General features: G+C 44.9%; 1 protein-coding gene across 1 annotated transcript in view; it reads left to right on the top strand.

The window, feature by feature from the left end:
- CAMKMT (calmodulin-lysine N-methyltransferase) overlaps window positions 1-20091 on the top strand; it is a 984732-nt gene that overhangs the window by 837119 nt on the left and 127522 nt on the right. Inside the window, exon 7 of the mRNA XM_063918373.1 lies at window positions 11821-11887. Coding sequence (XP_063774443.1) covers window positions 11821-11887 — 67 coding nt within the window. The remainder of the gene's footprint in view (window positions 1-11820; window positions 11888-20091) is intronic.

The following is a 20091-nucleotide window of genomic DNA, read 5'->3' on the forward strand; positions in this document are numbered from 1 at the left end:
AAAAAATATTCATAGAGTTCTACATTGTGTGTGATAGGATCATTTAGAAAGATGCTATTCACTACAAAAAACAATAGGATATTAGCTGTTATCTGTTATATTCAACTATATTGCTGAAAGCTAATACCTGATAAGTATTGGTATTAACCCTTTCATGCAAAAATTATAACCTAATGCATGACTTTTTTAAGTGTTTTTTAATAGTCTTAATTGCTTCTAAAAACACAAAAGAGTTTTCTTTTTTCTTTTTTTTTACTATAAAACTAAAGTAGTTATACACATGTCCACCTGAGTGGACAGCATGCATCTCCAACATAAAACATTGCCCTATTATCTTGGAACAGTATTTTAACAGTGTTTTTATCTCTCTTTGGAAAAAAATAAGGTAAAATAATATGAAAACAGTCTGTTATTGTTCCAATTTGTTCTTATACTTACTGTATTTTTTCTTCAAAAACAAAAAATCCACTAATTTGAAAATAATAATTTTTTATGCCTATTTATGGATATATTCATCCAGAAATAAAAAATGTGCTCAGTATTTATAACATAAATATCTTAATTTACTTATGAGTTTTCTTTATACCTAGAAAGTTAGCCTTTTTCATGAACTTAATTTGATTTTAATTCTTGGGGCGATATCCAATTAACCGCGGTAATTTTACAGCTGGCAATTGCAGTACTGGCGGCTATCCAATTAGTTCCAATAAGCCAGCAGAAGCCGCAGCTTATCAGGGATTTTGTTTCACCTGCCTCAGGCCTAAAAATTTGGCTGTTTCTTACGAAAACACACTTTCACTTAAACTGTCTGGTTTTTTGTGAGAAAATGTTTTGGGGGTTTTTCAGGTATCCTAATAGGATAGCCCAAAAAAAGAAATCAGGAAAAAGTGCAAAAAACTTACATTTGTAAATAACATTCTTTTACAGGAGGACTACAGGTCCCAGTAAGCCTACCCCACATCCCGGTACTTTTAAAACCACATGTACCAGGATGCAGAGCATTGAAGGGCCTGCCTGTACCTGAACGGCCAGACTGTCAATCAACACTTCGAGGGCAGCGTTGATTGACAGTCTGGCCGCTCCCCAGCCAGTCAACAGGCTGCTCCAACAGAAGCGGCAGCTGATTGACTGCCGTCTCCTAATGACAGCAGTCACATGGATCCTGGCATTCATGTGAAGGAGCTGTAAATAGTGGCATCTACCCTCATACTGTACAGTATGTAGTGTTTATTGCTTAATTAGATTTGATTGGACATACAGATAAATGTATGATATGACCAGACTACTTCTCTTTTGTTCGTGTGGATGTATGTGGCGAAAGCATCATTAACTTCTGAAACAAATTTTCTCCTTTGGGGGTCTATGGTACTAAGCCTTGGAGTGAGATAAAGTGGACAGAGATAAAGTACCAGCCAATCAGCTCCTAACTGCCATCTTACAGGCTATGTTTGAAAAATGACAGAGCAGGTTGATTGCTACTTTATCTTTGGCCACTTTATCTCTCTCCAAGGCTTAGCATATAGACCATATGGTATTATATTTTATTTATCCCTGGAGCGCCACCGATACTTGCTGATTGTCCATGTCCCAGTGAGCTGCAGACAAAGAGGGCATCGGATGCAGTTCCCTTTCCCCTTCCTCCTCACTAACAGTAGCACATCATTGCCTCACTGACAGCAGCACATCATTGCCTCCTGACAGCAGCACATCCCCACATCACTGACGGCAGCGCATCTCTGCCTCACTGACAGCAGCGCATCCCTGCCTCACTGACAGCAGCACATCCCTGCCTCACTGACAGCAGAACATCCCTGCCTCACTGACAGCAGCGCATCCCCGCATCACTGACAGCAGCGCATCTCTGCCTCACTGACAGCAGCGCATCACTGCCTCACTGACAGCAGCGCATCACTGCCTCACTGACAGCAGCGCATCCCTGCCTCACTGACAGCAGTACATCCCTGTCTCACTGACAGCAGCACATCCCTGCCTCACTGACAGCAGCACATCCCTGCCTCACTGACAGGTGCGCATCCCTGCATCACTGACAGCAGCGCATCACTGCCTCACTGACAGCAGCGCATCCCCGCATCACTGACAGCAGCGCATCACTGCCTCACTGATAGCAGCGCATCCCTGCCTCACTGACAGCAGCGCATCACTGCCTCACTGACAGCAGCGCATCCCCGCCTCACTGACAGCAGCACATCCCTGCCTCACTGACAGCAGCACATCCCTGTCTCACTGACACCAGCGCATCCCCGCATCACTGACAGCAGCACATCACTGCCTCACTGACAGCAGCGCATCCCCGCATCACTGACAGCAGCGCATCACTGCCTCACTGACAGCAGCGCATCCCCGCATCACTGACAGCAGCGCATCACTGCCTCAATGACAGCAGCGCATCACTGCCTCACTGACAGCAGCGCATCCCCGCCTCACTGACAGCAGCATATCCCTGCCTCATTGACAGCAGCGCATCCCTGCCTCACTGACAGCAGCGCATCCCTGCATCACTGACAGCAGCTCATCACTGCCTCACTGACAGCAGCACATCCCTGCCTCACTGACAGCAGCACATCACTGCCTCACTGACAGCAGCGCATCACTGCCTCACTGACAGCAGCACATCCCTGCCTCACTGACAGCAGCGCATCCCCGCCTCAATGACAGCAGCGCATCCCCGCCTCACTGACAGCAGCGCATCCCTGCCTCACTGACAGCAGCGCATCCCTACCACACCGACAGCAGCGCATCCCCGCCTCACCGACAGCATTGCATCCCCGCCTCACCGACAGCAGCACATCTCTTATTCACTTCACTTCATTAAAAATAATTCAAATTAAACAGCCTATTCTAAACTGTTTTGTCATCCTTTTCTGTATTCGTTTCAACATATGTTGTCAGGAGCCATTTTATAAGATAGGTATACCACTCATAAATGTGCGGTCACGCTCTGATATATGCAAGCCTTAGCTGGTTAAACACACACGGCCTTCAGCCTCATGCAACGCACACCAAGGTGTGCGTGTATCAGAGTGCAACCGTACACCCAAGAGTAGTATATCTATTATACCATATATATGTGTAGTGTGTGTATATATCCCTGTGTGTCTGTACATTTATTTACATAAGTATAATGCCAGACACACACATATTGTATGTGTGTATATACATTTATAGATATACTTATATTAGTTGGAATGCTTTATTTCAAGAAATTTGAACTGGTTTATGGATTTCTACACTGAAATAGTTCCCTATGGGCTATATTGCTGTAATGTTACAGATGTAAATGTATAGCCTGTTGCACTTATGTTGCTAATTTATGCTATTAAAGACCTTATGCCTGGGCACCAGGAGAATTTCCTGTGACACTGCTTGCTGCGTACACAGGCGGCAGAGAAATTGAACTGTACAGTGGGAAGAGTAATTTGCAGCTGCACTGAATGCTGCGACTGGCACAGGGACTGATTTCTACATTGAAGCTGTTGGAGATTAAGAGAGGAAATGGAAGATGTCTATTTGCATTTGTTCTCTTGATTCATTTAACGTGAATTGCCAAGGAAGATGAAATTGTTATTCCACTGTGATTATGGTTTCTAAATTATCCTATCTCCAAAGTACAATACAAGGTAAATCCTGTGGAAGGTTGTACTATACATAGTATATGCACTTATTATATTTCACAAGATTCTGCCTTGGCCTCATATTGTTCTAAACACAGATGATAAAAACTAAATGAACCACAAGCTATTAACAAAAATTGTGGTTGCACAATGGTATATGGTTGTAGCACAGGTAATTTCACAGTGCTCGTTATGTACTAAGCCTGTGGTAAGCGTAAATAGTGATTTCCTAGGTACTGTAAAAAACGACGCTAGTTTTTCTGTTTTGTAGAATCGTATTGTAGATATATCTAATCAACCATGTCCACATATTTAGAGCATAATTTAAATTTTATTCTGTACATTCACTAGAAACAAGTCACATGTCTATTGCTGGGCATGCACTGTCAGATAGATAAAATGTCTGTCATACAAACAGACATTTTGAACTAAATGTAATAGCCTACGAGCTGATGGAGGTGCAGGACTTTGTGCGAGTCTGCCCGTATTTTTAAAGCGGCAATCATTTTCAAGGCAAAACCAACCTGGTTTTGCCTTGTAAATGACTGCCGCTTTAAAAATGCAGGCAGACTCACACAAAGTCCCTCACATTTAGCCCTTTTGCTGACAGCCTGAAAACCAGCAGACATTGTGGCCATACATTGTGAGATATCTCCAGGAGCATTTTAAGACCGGAGGCGACCCGCGTACAGCCTCCATTGCGGACCCCCTCCTCTCCGGCAGCATTAGTCTCTGGCACCTATGGATGTCTCACAATATCTGGGTTTCTCCCCTGGGGAGGAGACCTTCCCTCATTCCACTCACATGACACCTGATCACACCAAAACAAACTTGGCAGTCATGTGACTATTTGAAAAGTGTATGTCACATTAATAGAGATGGCAAATGCCTGGCTTCCTGGCAGCTGTAGAGCTTTAAGTCCCTGAGCATCCAGAAAGCATGGGACTTGTAGTTCCACATGCTACAATCTGTATATCTTCTTCAAAACATTATACTTAAAACATAATATGATTAATAATAAAGCCATAACTGTTTGTAACTGAGGCCATAGTTCTTTCTGGGGTCTCTGCTAGGGGGGAGCTGCCCATTCTTTTTGTTGAAGAGCTGGGGGAAGACAGTGGGTGGCATGGTGCACATGAGGCTTGCTTCTGATGTCGCTTTTAATTTTCAAACAGTCCCACTCCCTCCGGGGCCTTAGGCTCCCAGTCTGACTTTGGAACGCTGGAGCGGCACATAGGGCACTAAGATGCAACTCCTTTTTCTCTTACGTCCCAGAGGATGCAGGGGTCCACATTAGTACCATGGGGTATAGACAGGTCCACTAGGAGCCACTGGCACTTTAAGAGTTTGAGAGTGTGGGCTGGCTCCTCCGTCTGTGCCCCTCCTACCAGACTCAGTTTAGAAAGTTAGGCACAGGGAGGCTGCTGTCAACAGGGGAGCCAGTGTGAAGATGGCAGCAACGGGGTAGGGATCGCAGTACTAACTGCTCTCCGGGACTCAGCGAGGGGCGCCCTGAGCCAGCGCCTACACCCTAAACTGGTGGGCAAGCCTGTCTGGGACCCTGGATGACAGCCAGCACACACCTCAGACCAGTATAATACAACTCCAGAGCTGGAAGCAGCGCCATGTTCAGGGGGCGGAGCTTCTCAGAGTGGACCCAGCAGCGTTCAGCACCATTTTCCTGCCTGCAGCTCCTATTCCACAGACGCTGACAGGGAGAGCTGTCCCTCCAAACACCTCCAGCTATCCTGTGCGGTACCAGGGGTTTATAGAAGGGGAGGGGGGGACTGTGTAAAGTCTGTGTAACCTATTAAGGTACACAGATAGCGCTGTTAGTTTTATCTGGGCTACCTCTGAAGCGCTGTGTGTGTGGGTTGGCTCCAATTTCTGTGTCCCTCTGTGTCATACTTGGGGGGGGGGGGGATTTGTAGCTGACATTTCTCTGTGTGTGTGTTTTGTTTTTTTTATAATCTCACATAGCCATGTCTAGGGACTCTGGGGCAGATTTATTAAGCATGGTGAAGTGATGAATTGGAAGGTGATAAAGGACCAGCCACTCAGCTCCTAACTGACATTTTACAAACCCAGCCAGTAAGATGGAAGTTAGGATCTGATTGGCTGGTACTTTATCACCTTCCACTTTATGACTTCACCGAGCTTAATAAATCTGCCCCTCTGTGTCTTATGCTGCAGAAGAGATTTCCTCTCAGGAGGAATCCATTCTATGTACACAGGAATGTAATGCCTTGTCTCAGATCCTTATTGTTGAGCCTGAGTGGTTAACTTCTATCAAAGGAATGATCTCTCAGATTTCTACTAGGGTAGCGAATACTGAGAATGAAACTCAGGTGTTAAAGAAATCTATGGCAGTGTGGTCAGGCTCTGTTCCTATTCGTGCAAAACCCTCTAACATGTTCCCACAGAAACGTGCACTTGCCCAGATTATGCAAGATGACACTGATACCGACTCTGATACTGCAGACGGTGATGGGGACGTGCTGAGGGGGGCGGCATCCCTTGCTAAGGGGGTACAGCTCATGATTGAGGCCATTAGTGATGTGTTAAACATTAATGACACAACACCTGAGCAGGTTGAGGAGGCTTACTTCACTGGCAATAAGAAAGCCTCACTAACCTTCCCTGCGTCTAAAGAATTAAACGCCATAATCGAAAAATCCTGGGCAAACCCGGAGAAAAAGTTCCAGATTCCTAAGGGGGTTCTGGCTTCTTTTCCCTTCCCTGAGGAGGATAGGAAAAAATGGGAAAACCCACCGATTGTTGGCGCATCTGTCTCCAGACGGTCTAAAAAAGTGGTTTTACCTGTCCCTGGATCTACCGCGTTAAAAGAACCGGCTGATCGCAAGATTGACACTACGCTCAAATCCATTTACATTGCTTCAGGAGTGGCGTTAAGGCCGACTATCGCCTGTGCATGGATTTCTAAAGCCATAGTAATGTGGTCAGGCACATTACTAGAGGATTTAGATTCAATGCATAGGAGTGATACTGAATTGTTTTTATGTAACATACAGGATTCTGTGGGGTTCATGGTGGAATCCATGAAGGACCTGGGTATGCTGACTGCGCGGATATCTTCCATGTCGGTATCAGCTCGCAGGGGACTCTGGCTACGCCAATGGTCTGCAGATGCAGAATACAGGAGAAGTGTGGAGAACCTATCCTATACAGGTCAGGCTCTATTTGGGGAAGCATTTGGGCCCTCATTCCGAGTTGTTCGCTCGCAAGCTGCTTTTAGCAGCTTTGCACACGCTAAGCCGCCGCCTACTGGGAGTGAATCTTAGCTTATCAAAATTGCGAACGAAAGATTAGCAAAATTGCGAATAGACACTTCTTAGCAGTTTCTGAGTAGCTCCACACTTACTCGGCAACTGCGATCAGTTCAGTCAGTTTCGTTCCTGGTTTGACGTCACAAACACTCCCAGCGTTCGGCCAGACACTCCTCCGTTTCTCCACCCACTCCCGCGTTTTTCCCAGAAACGGTAGCGTTTTTTCGCACACACCCATAAAACGGCCAGATTCCGCCCAGAAACACCCACTTCCTGTCAATCACATTACGATCACCAGAACGAAGAAAAAATCTTGTAATGCCGTGAGTAAAATTCCTAACTGCATAGCAAATTTACTTGGCGCAGTCGCACTGTGGACATTGCGCATTAGCGACTAATCGCTCCGTTGCGAGAAAAAAATAACGAGCGAACAACTCGGAATGACGCCCTTGATGCGTTGATTTCCACGGTAACCGCGGGTAAGACAACATTCCTTCCCTCTGCTACACCTTCTACGAAGAAACCTTTTTCTTCAGCTGTGTCACAGTCCTTTCGGACCGCTAAGGCAAAAAAGTCCAAGCCTCCTGCCACCTTCTTTAGAGGGGGTCGTGCAAAATCCAAGAGGCCTGCACCCGCAGACTCCCAGGACCAGAAACCTGCTTCTGGATCCTCAAAATCCTCAGCATGACGGTGGGCCACACAGCCTGGAAGACGGCCTGGTGGGTGCGAGACTCAGACGTTTCAGCCACGTCTGGGTGTCCTCCGGCCTGGATCCCGGGGTACAGGATATTGTGTCCCAGGGGTACAGAGTCGAGTTTCAAGAACTCCCGCCTCACTGTTTCTTCAAATCAGGCTTACCAGCTTTGCTGACAGACAGGGCTATCCTACAGGAAGCCATCCTAAAATTGGAAAGGTCACAGGTCATTATCCCGGTTCCACCTCATATGCAAAACAAGGGTTATTATTCAAACCTTTTCGTGGTACCGAAACCAGATGGTTCGGTCAGACCGATTTTGAACTTGAAGTCGTTAAGCCCTTATCTGAGGGAGTTCAAATTGAAAATGGAGTCTTTGAAAGTGGTGATGTCAGGTCTGGAGAAGGGAGAATTTCTGGTATCCTTGGACATCAAGGATGCGTACCTCCACATTCCGATTTGGCCGCCGCACTAGGCTTATCTCAGATTTGCACTGTTAGACAGTCACTATCAAATTCAGGCACTGCCATTCGGCCTCTCCACAGCACTGAGGGTGTTCACCAAGGTGATGGCATAGATGATGGTTCTCCTCCGCAGACAGGGGGTGAACATAATCCCATATCTGGACAATCTGCTGATAAAGGCGTCGTCCAGGGAGAAGCTGTTGTAGTCCATTGTTCTCACGACTCATCTGCTCAGGGAACACGGTTGGATCCTGAATCTTCCAAAATCACATTTAGAGCCGACAAGGAGGTTGTCTTTTCTGGGAATGATCCTCGACACGGAAGTGCAGAGGGTGCTTCTTCCGGAGAAGAAAGCATTGGTGATACAAACAATTGTCCGGGATGTCCTGAAGCCAGTCCGGGGGTTCATCAGTGCATTCGCCTTCTGGGGAAAATGGTGGCCTTTTATGAGGCTCTACAGTACGAAAGGTTTCATGCTCGGGCCTTCCAACTGGATCTCCTGGACCAGTGGTCGGTATCTCATCTACACATGCACCAGAGAATACGTCTGTCGCCGAAACCAGGATATCACTCCTCTGGTGACTGCAACTACCTCACCTTCTGGAGGGCCGCAGGTTCGGGACACAGGACTGGATCCTTCTAACCACGGATGCAAGTCTCCGGGGCTCGGGCGCAGTCACTCAGGGGGAAACCATCCAAGAAAGGTGGTCAAGCCTGGAATTCAGCCTTCCAATAAACATTCTGGAACTGAGAGCCGTCTACAACGGCCTGCTCCAAGGGGCCCATCTTCTGCAAGATTGAGCCATTTAAGTGCCGTCGGACAATGTAACGACGGTGGCTTACATAAACCAACAGGGCGGATTGAAGAGCAGAGCGGCAGTGTCAGCTGTAACAAGAATCGTCATCTGGGCAGAAAAACATGCGTTTTCGCTGTCAGCAATCTTCATTCCAGGACTAGACAACTGGGAAGCGGACTTCCTCAGCAGACACGATCTCCATCCAGGAGAGTGGGGACTCCATCCAGAGGTGTTTACGGAGGTAACAGATCTTTGGGGTGTACCTCAAATAGACATGATGGCCTCTCGTCTCAACAAGTAGCTTCGGCGATATTGTTCCAGGTCAAGGGACCCGCAAGCCGTCACGGTGGACGCCCTAGTGACTTCGTGGGTGTTCCAGTCGGTGTACGTGTTTACTCCACTTCCACTCATTCCAAGAGTTCTAAAACTCATAAGGAGAACAAGACTTCAGGCAATCCTCATTGCTCCGGACTGGCCAAGAAGAGCTTGGTACGGGGATCTTCTGGATCTACTGCTAGAAGAGCCGAGGCCTCTTCCTCTTCGGGAGGACCTGCTGCAGCAGGGGGCGTTCGCTTTTCAAGACTTATCGTGGCTATGTTTGATGGCATGGAGGTTAAACACCAGATATTAGCTCGAAAGGGCATTCCAAACAAGGTTATTCCTACCCTGATACAGGCTAGGAAAGGAGTCCAAGAAGTTTCCTACGGTGGAGTTTCAACTGGGATGGTTTCTCCTCTTCCTGCAAGCAGATGTGGATATGGGCCCGAGGATGGGATCCGTAAAGGTCCAGATTTCGGCCCTATCCATTTTTTTCCAGAAACAATTGGCTTCTCTTCCTGAGGTTCAGACTTTCTTGAAAGGGTTTCTGCACATCCAGCCTCCCTTTGTGCCACGTACGGTGCCTTGGGATCTTACCGTGGTGTTACAGTTCCTCCAATCGGATTGGTTCAAACCCCTACAGGAGGAAGGTGGTCACTTTGTTGGCCTTAGCTTCTGCTAGACGTGTGTCGGAGTTGGGTGCATTGTCTTGTATGAGCCCCTACTTGATCTTCCATGAAGATAGAGCTGAGCTCCGGACACGTCAGTTTCTTCCGAACGTTGTGTCGGCATTTCATATCAACCAACCTATTGTGGTGCCAGTTGCTACTGACTCCTCAATTTCATCAAAGTGCTTCTAAGCAGACGATCTCTCGCTGGATCAGATTTGCTATCCAGTATGCGTATTCTACGGCAGGCTTGCCATATCCTATGTCTGTTAAGGCCCATTCTACTCGTAAGGTGGGTTCTTCCTGGGCGACTGCCCGGGGTGTCTCGGCTTTACAACTTTGCCGAGTAGCTATTTGGTCTGGGTCGAACACGTTTGCAAAGTTCTACAAGTTTGATACTTTGGCCTCTGAGGACCTGAAGTTTTGTCAATCAGTTCTGCAGGAGCCTCTGCGCTCTCCCTCCCGTTCTGGAAGCTTTGGTACATCCCCATGGTACTAATGTGGACCCCAGCATCCTCTAGGATGTAAGAGAAATTAGGATTTTAATTACCTACCGGTAAATCCTTTTCTTGTAGTCCGTAGAGGATGCTGGGCGCCCGCACATCGCTTCGTTATCCTGCAGTGGTTACTTAGCACAGTACTGCTTTGTTCTTTGTTAAGTACTGCGTTCTGACGTGATTCAGTCATGTTGTTCAGCCGTTGCTCAGTTTCAAGCTTGTTAGCTTGGTTTGCTAGGTTTGTGTGATCTGGTGTGAATCTCGCCACTATCTGTGTAAATTCCTTCTCTCGCAGTTGTCCGTCTCCTCTGGCACAGTTCCTATACTGAGTCTTGTAGGAGGGGCATAGAGGGAGGATCCATCCCACACTCTCAAACTATTAAAGTGCCAGTGGCTCCTTGTGTACCCGTCTATACCCTATGGTACTAATGTGGACCCCAGCATCCTCTACGGACTACAAGAAAAGGATTTACCGGTAGGTAATTAAAATCCTATTTACTGCACTGCTCGCAAATGTTGTGCATCTTGACGTCACCAGGAGCGACATCAGCACACCTGATATTCTGAAAGGAGAGAGGAAGACTCCTTCCAGGGTTTTTTTATCTGGGTGGGCGGTGACCTTGGCGGTCAATTGATGACTGCGCTAGTGAGTGCGACTGCAATCCTGTATGGCAAGGATGGGGAACCTTCGATCCTCCAGCTGTTGTTGAACTACATATCCCAGCATGCCCTGCAACACTTTTAGCATGGCCAAATAGCAAAACTGTAGCAAGACATGCTGGTATGTATAGTTTAACAACAGCTGGAGGGCCAAAGGTCCCCATCCCTGCTGTATGTAGTCATAATAGAGCATCTCTGTTATGCTGTCAAGTCTGCGCTGCCAGCTGTGACATTTGCCTATTTTTGCACAGCTGCTACGTACAAATTTGCAGCTGCGAAGGCATTTGCGTCCATCTCTGAATTAGGCCCATGTATATGTTAGGCATACATTAGTTTCCTATGAATTGTTCTGTTTTGTTTGGGTAAAGAACCTGTTGTGCTTTATATAGTATGTGTTTTTGTGTTACAGAGTGTTTAAGTTCAAAGGAAGCATTTTATCAGCTTTGCTGAGTGGTTCTCTCTTTCCTGGCCTACATTTAACAAAAAATAAAAAACTATTGCATCATTCTCGCTACATAAGCTAAGAATCGCAGGTGGTATTTTTGCTGAATAGACCTAACGCCATGTAGCCACATTGATTTCATTTTTGGAAAATGATATTTGGTATTAAAGCTGTTTTTCACTATTTATAAGTTCATACTATTTTTATTCACACGTTACTAATATTGAATGAATAGTCTGTAGCAATTATATAATCCTTCGATTTTTAAGACCAACTGGGCACAAGATATAAACCTTGCGTGAATTGGAAACTGACAAAATCTGAAAGTTACAAAATGTTCTTCTTAACAAAGTCTTCACTGATGTGTCACACATTATAAAGAGACGTGAGAACGCGGAGGCTTTCAGTGGCTGTGCTGTATCCACTAGGTAAGTGATACGTGTTTCTCTGCAGTGATTCTTTTTTTAAAGTTATCTATATGACTATACTGTATATTGAACCACTGTAATTTAAAATGATATATTTGCCTATTGACAGGCTTACGATAATGACAAGATTATTATACGAGCACCTTGAGTCCTGTTTGGAGAAAAAGAACTACATAAATAAAATTATTATTGTTATATATATTAGTTATAGGCAACCCAGTTACATGCCTAAAGGAGGACTGTTCAGGTGACATCATATAGATGAGTTGTTGTTTGTTGTTTTTTGCGCTAATTGTATCTATTTTTTCACTTTTTGCACAACTTGTCTTTGGCAATCAACCTATTTCCCTCCTCCCCCCCAAAAATCTAGGCTGGAGTATTTACTCAACATGCACAGATGTGTCTACATACACCTATCCCCAAATTGCGCCAAATAGCCGCATTTGGCATTCCACAGACTTTGCTTTTACAGCTTGGTATATACTGAGCGATATATCGAGAGTCTATCCGATATATCTACAGGTATATCGGTGTATCAGGTTGTGTTTACGGGTGGTGGCATACACTTGCTGCAAGGACACCAGTGACTGACATCTTAACTTGGCGGACACATTTTTAATACACGTCCAGTTGTGACGTCAGGCACAACATATTGGGAGGTTGATTGGCAAGTCTGCATGCACTTACCAATCAGTAGGTTGACAGATTGGCCAAATGGCCGACCTGTTCACAAAGTGTGTACTCAGCTTAAGCTGCGCCATGTATCTTGACACAGACTTTTTCACAAGATACATGTTTTATTTGTATCACTAGTGCGGATAAAGTACAATGCACAAGTGCCCTGACACTGGCATTGCATGCAGCTGCCATGTGTAACTCAGGCACTAACCTGGGTAAAAAGCCAAAACACAGTACATGCAGCTTGGGCTAATACTTTATACTCACTTTTACCCCTGCACACAAATCAGAAGCATCGATGGCCAAGTTGTGTTTAACTGGGCATCAGGCTCACAGCGCTTAGAGTGACATCAACTGCTAATATAGAATTATCTGATCTTCACATCTGCGCAGCTTTTAATGGTGGAAAAAGAGATTTAAAGAACAGTTGCAATCATTGTAGTCTTATGCTGGGCATACACAGTAAGATCAAATACCTTTCAGACAATCAGACATTTTATCCATACCTCCCAATAAATGAAGAATGGAAGACTGAGAGTCCGAAGACGCACTTGTCCAAAAAGGCGGATGTCTGTGGCCCCGGGTGGGAGGGCATGGCCTCGTGGCACTTCCTCTATTTTTGTCATTTTGTAGGTGTGCCCAGCGCTTCTCAAGCAATTGGGCTGCCACCAGGCTCATCTCCCTGCACTGTTTAGATCCCATGCACATGCATGCAGCAATCTATTCAGGGATCACCCACTCATCAGATGCTCCTCAAATCTTCCCCCTTCCTGCATGGCACTGCAGCCTACGGGTGGTACAGTGTCCAAAAAACAGGACTGTCCCTCTGAAATACCTGGGTTCCTCTCCTGGGGAGGAGACATTTCCCTGTTACATTCCCCCCCCCCCCCCCCCCCCCCCCTCACTTTGAAGAAAAGGGAAATGTCCGTCGGTCGGCTAAGGCTGTGTAACTTTCAAATATTGTATCGGATGGACATGCTGGATGATTCAGCATGTCCGACCAGTCGATATTTTCGGGTCAGTTGCGCAAATATACTATACAATTACGCGGATCGTCCAGATTGTTTTAAAATGTATGCCGGGCATTAATATTTATTATAAAATAAAAACAGTTGGGTCATCTCATTGGGGAGCAATGAAGCAACTAAAATGTATAAATACATAAAACATTGCTTAGGCTCATTTTTATCCTTTTTGGTTAATAGATTTTTATCAGTTTATGATGAACATAAAGGCAATCTTTTTATTGTATGTTTGCATAGAAAATACTGTTGACAAGTGAAGAAGTGTACATATTTCCCCGCATGGAACTATTTGCATATAAATAAGCTGTGTTTACAGTGAGTGAACTCAAATTCAGATAGATAATAGTGGGAACATCATTTGTCAAACATCAGCAAGATTCCAAACAAGTTATTAACAGCACCATGTAGCACTGATGTGAATACGCCCCTTGTCCATATGTTGTATGTGAAAAAGATCTTTATTTCATTTAAAATGTATTATTTAGTGACTTTCCACAACGATGGGATTCCCTGATGAGGGTGAACTATATGTGGCATATAGTATATTATATGTATAAAACCTATTAAGTATAGCATATGAATTGTAATTACTGAATTTTTGTTCTAAATAAGAATGGCCATGGTTGCCAGGAGCTAGTAGATTCTCATTGATTTCCAATGTCTCTTATATTCACTGCCAGCATAATTTCGCCTTGGTCTGTGCTGCCAACTGACACCTACTATAAGGTGCATGAATTATTACAATGCAATTGAGTATGTCTGAGTAGTGAGCACTCTTTTGTTATTAGTCTTCCATCTTATGTTTGTGGTGTCCTACATTTTGAAGTGGAGGAAATAGAACAATGAGCTCACCACATTGCTGTAATCATTGAGGGGAAAGGGGGTTGGGCATGTGTGGGATTTAATAGAATCATAGTACTCTAATTTTTATATCCCTTATATTTTCACAGAGAGTTTTCACACATATCCACTATGGTATTTTCCGCATGTGGATGTTTTTTCTTTGATCACTATTTTTCACAAGGATTTTGTTGGAAAACTACAAACATAATAAAGTACATTTTGCACAATGCCAGTTCGTGGATAGAATTATTGACATATCAATAGACGCAAAACAAAGATACACGACAATCAAAAAACAGTAGAAGTATAAGGAGTTAGAGAACCGTGCGCCTTCCACCTATAGGGTTTGAAAATAAATAAAGGTCCACCCATTACCATAGTAAAGTACACCTGCTATAGGAAAATTTCAATAGCTATACCTAAAGAGTCTTTTACAGATGTGTCCACTGGCATCTTTGCTTTGAATGCGGCATTCAAGCCTCCCAGTCCTGGCAGGTCATGGCGTGGCGTGAATCCACACCATGGGTGGTGAATGCTCCATGGATGAAAACTTCAGTACTGAAAACAATATTGTGTCAGTGGACGGTGATCCCTAATAAGTCGGCCTATCCCATTCAGGCAGTATAAACAGTCATTGTTCTGGGCACCTCCTCCAAAACTTTATTTTTACAGTACTCTGCTGTATGCCACAATTGTATTCAACCCTTTACTGGGGCAGTCCATATCTCGTTACCTGATGTAAAGAATCCTGCTGTAAAAAAACGCAAAGGAAGTTTTTCAGAAAGACCGTTCATTTCAGGGTCAATATTGTGAAAATACCCAGCTCCACTCTATGTGTTGCTCCTCGCTCTCCCCCTCCCTTGTGTTAGGCCGCCCACCTGCATTACACTCTAAGCCGCTATTGATGGCTACAGTACTACAGTATGCATGATATTGTTTTGCATACACCCTACGTGGTGTATATACGTTTTAACTATAAACCAAAATCTATTGACCTCAGAGCAACTCCACATATAATGGTAGAGGTCCGCCTCAGGCGCATGGCATCCAAAACAGTTAGAATCTGGAACACTTCAACAAATGCATTTTGGGGGTATAATAAGCCCAATGGAGAAGTTTATAATGCATTTCCGTGTAAGAGGCAGTTATAAGCGTTTTTATTAAGATGAGTAAATGCGATAAGAACAAATTTATGAGGAACATCAGAAAAATCTTTAGCCCCTTTAACAATACCTAATTGTAATTTGACTAGATCAATTGTGCGCTTAATAGGAACATATAAGAGGGAAGTAGAGCAACTCCCACTATGGGAGCGACGCAGCACACCATCCAGCTCATTTGTTCTATCCTTGTCAGATAGTTTAGAGAGTATCTTAGACACATAGCTACAAATTTGGTGATATACAAATAAAGGTATGATGAAGTTGGAAAATTTCTCTTGTAATTGAGCAAAGGGGAATAGTTTCTTTGTCTAAAATTTGAAAGACCAAACACAGACCTTTGTGATTCCAAGGGTGTAGCAAAGCAGAACTGGAAGCAAAGGTACCATGTAGCCCTGCTACATGGTAAGAAAGAGGGAGAAATACAGTATTGTATGCGGAGATGCTCATTCTAGAGCTGGATAAACGCCAGGCCATACAGGTTGTGATGAGATAACTAACTACAGTATTTTATTGCATATCAAATATGTTATGTTATAGACATAGGTTGAGTGCCCCAAACAAGAGCATTTCTTTCCTCTTTTTTTTTTTACTTTGTCTCACCACAATGCTGTCAGAAGAAAGAGATGTGGTGGGAGGCAGTGACCTCTTTAGCAGAGGACAGACTTACCTGTGATGGGGCAGAGTCATGGTGTGAGGAAAGATGTAAGTAAGAAATCGAATAGCGTTAAATAGTAGAAGGAGCAGGGTCTACCAAAATGAAGTATTAATGTGAGGCTCCGGTCAAACAGTGTGTTGTCCAACACACCATGTGTACTTTCTGCCCAACAGGCATTTTCATGATGTTGTTTTCTCTAAATGATTGCCAATGTTTAACATTGGGTTGCTTCTGCCTTCTAAATGATAGGCAATCGCCAGGACCTCCTGCCTGCATTTCGCGGGCTATTTCATTTATCCCTTGTCCCTGAGGATTTAAAATGTGATTCATATTTCAACAAAGATGATTTTCTCAATAATATCGGCTTTGTTGGTAAAGGTAGATATTTCTTAAAAAATCTATAAATGGTTTTGGCAAATAAAATAAAAAAAGAATGTTATTCCAAGAAAATAACCTTGTTGCATAATGTGATGTGTAAATCACTAAACCACTTCTGTATGTGATGGAGTTAAATACAAATTGGCGCAATCTGACAAGGACATTGTTACCTTTGCAAAGTGGCCTGGAAGTTCGGAGAACCTATGCCTGAACTCACACTACCACTGCCCCTTTTAAAACCATCAGGTACTATTTTACTAATTTAGCAATATACATGTTTTTTTAAGTGCTTAGTATGTTACTTGCTTACTAATTACTGCAAGAACAAAACAGCTATTTAAAGTCTCCACCACCAGCTGAGTCTTGATATGTTTTTCTTCCCCATGATTGGCTTAGATGTGCTCGGCTACATAAATATCACATTTACAATGTTCTATATTTAAACACGGCACTTTAGATTGATAAATATTCTGCAACATTATATTTTGGTGTGTGTTGTGGCACAAAAGCTCACATTAATAAATAAAGTTTTCTGTCTGTGTTTTTAAAATGTAACTTTAGATAATACGCAATATTTTTGTAGTGTTTTACTTGCACATACGGTGTATACTATTTTTACAAAGAATAATTTATTTCCGCAAGAGGGGCATGTACAGTATAAGCCGATTCAGCATGTACTCCGCTGCTGCATACTAACCAAAAAATTGAGCTGCAGACTAGTATTTAGCAAAAGCGATGTGCAAGACTAATATATTTACTAAATTCAACCACCAGGATTAGTTCTGCCTACTATGTCAGCACTGCAACAGCACTCCCTGGAAACAAGCACTTGATTCATAAAACCGCTTCAATCATACTGTCCTGTCTGACCCAGATTTTAAAGCTGGAACTACATATTGGCTGTCCTCTGAAGTGATTCTGCTGCCTCCAGTCTATTTCTATGCATTGTATGTAAATTTACCCCATACTTACCTACTCTCCCAGAATGGCTGGGAGAGTTGGCAAGTCTCCTGGCCAGCAGCCGAGCCCCCGCACCCCCTGGAAAAACACTCAAGTATTCCCCGCAGCGGGTTCCGATGACGCAATTCGGATCATTGTGACCCCGCCCCCTGCCCCACTATGCCATTAATCCCGGCATACTGTAGCAGGGTCATGATGATGCGATCTCGTGGCCACTCCCCCTGTCTATCCCAATTATGCCTCCCTTTGCCACGCCCCCTGCTGTGCCGACCTGGCTGCTTTCTCCCAGAGGAGGCAGCCAGAATGTTTGCATCTATGATTTACCCTGCCACCGAAGTCTCCACCTCCAGAGTCCATTTAGTGCTAAATCACATCCAGTGCCCCCTACATTGCATTGTTGAGATCTATAGCAATGTTCAGCTGGTGTATCACCCCTGTGTAGAGCAGTGCATTGTATGCCAATATTCCTATACCATATAATGCTGCCATCATTGATCAGCCATGACACATCCTATTACATTGAGCGGAAAGAATTTTAATTGGTCTTGGACCACCAAACCAGGGTACCCCTGCAAGTGCCCAAAGGCACTGTAGGGTGCCACGGCACCAAGTTTGTGAACCACTGGTGTACACAGAAAAGCAATGGATGGCACTACTCAAGGTTTAGAAATGCAAATGAAGGAGGTAAAATCATTTAAAGTAACCATTTATTTCTCTAACGTCCTAGTGGATGCTGGGACTCCGTCAGGACCATGGGGAATAGCGGGCTCCGCAGGAGACAGGGCACATCTAAAAAAGCTTTTAGGTCACATGGTGCGTACTGGCTCCTCCCCCTATGACCCTCCTCCAAGCCTCTGTTAGGTTTTTGTGCCCGTCCGAGAGGGTGCAATCTAGGTGGCTCTCCTAAAGAGCTGTTTAGAAAAGTTTTTTTTTAGGTTTCAATCTCAGTGATTCCTGCTGGCAACAGGATCACTGCATCGAGGGACTTAGGGGAGAGATTTCCAACTCACCTGCGTGCAGGATGGATTGGAGTCTTAGGCTACTGGACACTTAGCTCCAGAGGGAGTCGGAACACAGGTCAGCCTGGGGTTCGTCCCGGAGCCGCGCCGCTGATCCCCCTTACAGACGCTGAAGAGACGGCAGAACGGAGGTCCGGAAAGCAGGCGGCAGAAGACTCCTCAGTCTTCTTGAAGGTAGCGCACAGCACGGCAGCTGTGCGCCATTGTTGTCACACGGCTCACTGACTCAGTCACGGAGGGTGCAGGGCGCTGCTGGGGGCGCCCTGGGCAGCAATATAATTACCTTTAGTGGCAAAATAAATACATCACATATAGCCATTAAGGCTATATGTATGTATTTTAACCCAGGCCAGGTTCTTAAAAACCGGGGAAAAGCCCGCCGAAAAAGGGGCGGAGCTTATTCTCCTCAGCACTCAGCGCCATTTTCCTGCTCAGCTCCGCTGGTGAGGAAGGCTCCCAGGTCTCTCCCCTGCACTGCACTACAGAAACAGGGTAACAAAGAGAAGGGGGGCATAAATTGGCGATATTTATATATTAAGAGCGCATATATAGTAAACAACACCTTCTAGGGTTGTTTATATACATTTATAGCGCTTTTGGTGTGTGCTGGCAAACTCTCCCTCTGTCTCCCCAAAGGGCTAGGGGGTCCTGTCTTCGATTAGAGCATTCCCTGTGTGGCTGCTGTGTGTCGGTACGTGTGTGTCGACATGTATGAGGACGATGTTGGTGTGGAGGCAGAGCAATTGCCGATGATGGTAATGTCACCCCCTAGGGAGTCGACACCGGAATGGATGGCTTTAGTTATGGAATTACGTGATAATGTCAGCACATTACAAAAGTCAGTTGACGAAATAAGACGCCCGGCAAACCAGTTAGTACCGGTTCAGGCGTCTCAGACACCGTCAGGGGCTGTAAAACGTCCTTTACCTCAGTCAGTCGACACGGGTACCGACACAGATGAATCTAGTGTCGACGGTGAAGAAACAAACGTATTTTCCAATAGGGCCACACGTTATATGATCACGGCAATGAAGGAGGCTTTGCAGATCTCTGATACTGCTGGTACCTCAAAAAGGGGTATTATGTGGGGGGTGAAAAAACTACCTGTATTTTTTCCAGAATCAGAGGAATTGAATGACGTGTGTGATGAAGCGTGGGTTAACCCCGATAGAAAACTGCTAATTTCCAAGAAGTTATTGGCATTATACCCTTTCCCACCAGAGGTTAGGGCGCGCTGGGAAACACCCCCTAGGGTGGATAAGGCGCTCACACGTTTATCAAAGCAAGTGGCGTTGCCGTCTCCTGATACGGCCGCCCTCAAGGATCCAGCAGATAGGAGGCTGGAAACTACACTGAAGAGTATATACACACATACTGGTGTTATACTGCGACCGGCAATAGCCTCAGCCTGGATGTGCAGTGCTGGGGTAGTGTGGTTGGATTCTCTGACTGAAAATATTGATACCCTGGATAGGGACAGTAT

The sequence above is a fragment of the Pseudophryne corroboree genome, chromosome 4 (genome assembly GCF_028390025.1).
Source record: "Pseudophryne corroboree isolate aPseCor3 chromosome 4, aPseCor3.hap2, whole genome shotgun sequence".
NCBI lineage: Eukaryota > Metazoa > Chordata > Amphibia > Anura > Myobatrachidae > Pseudophryne > Pseudophryne corroboree.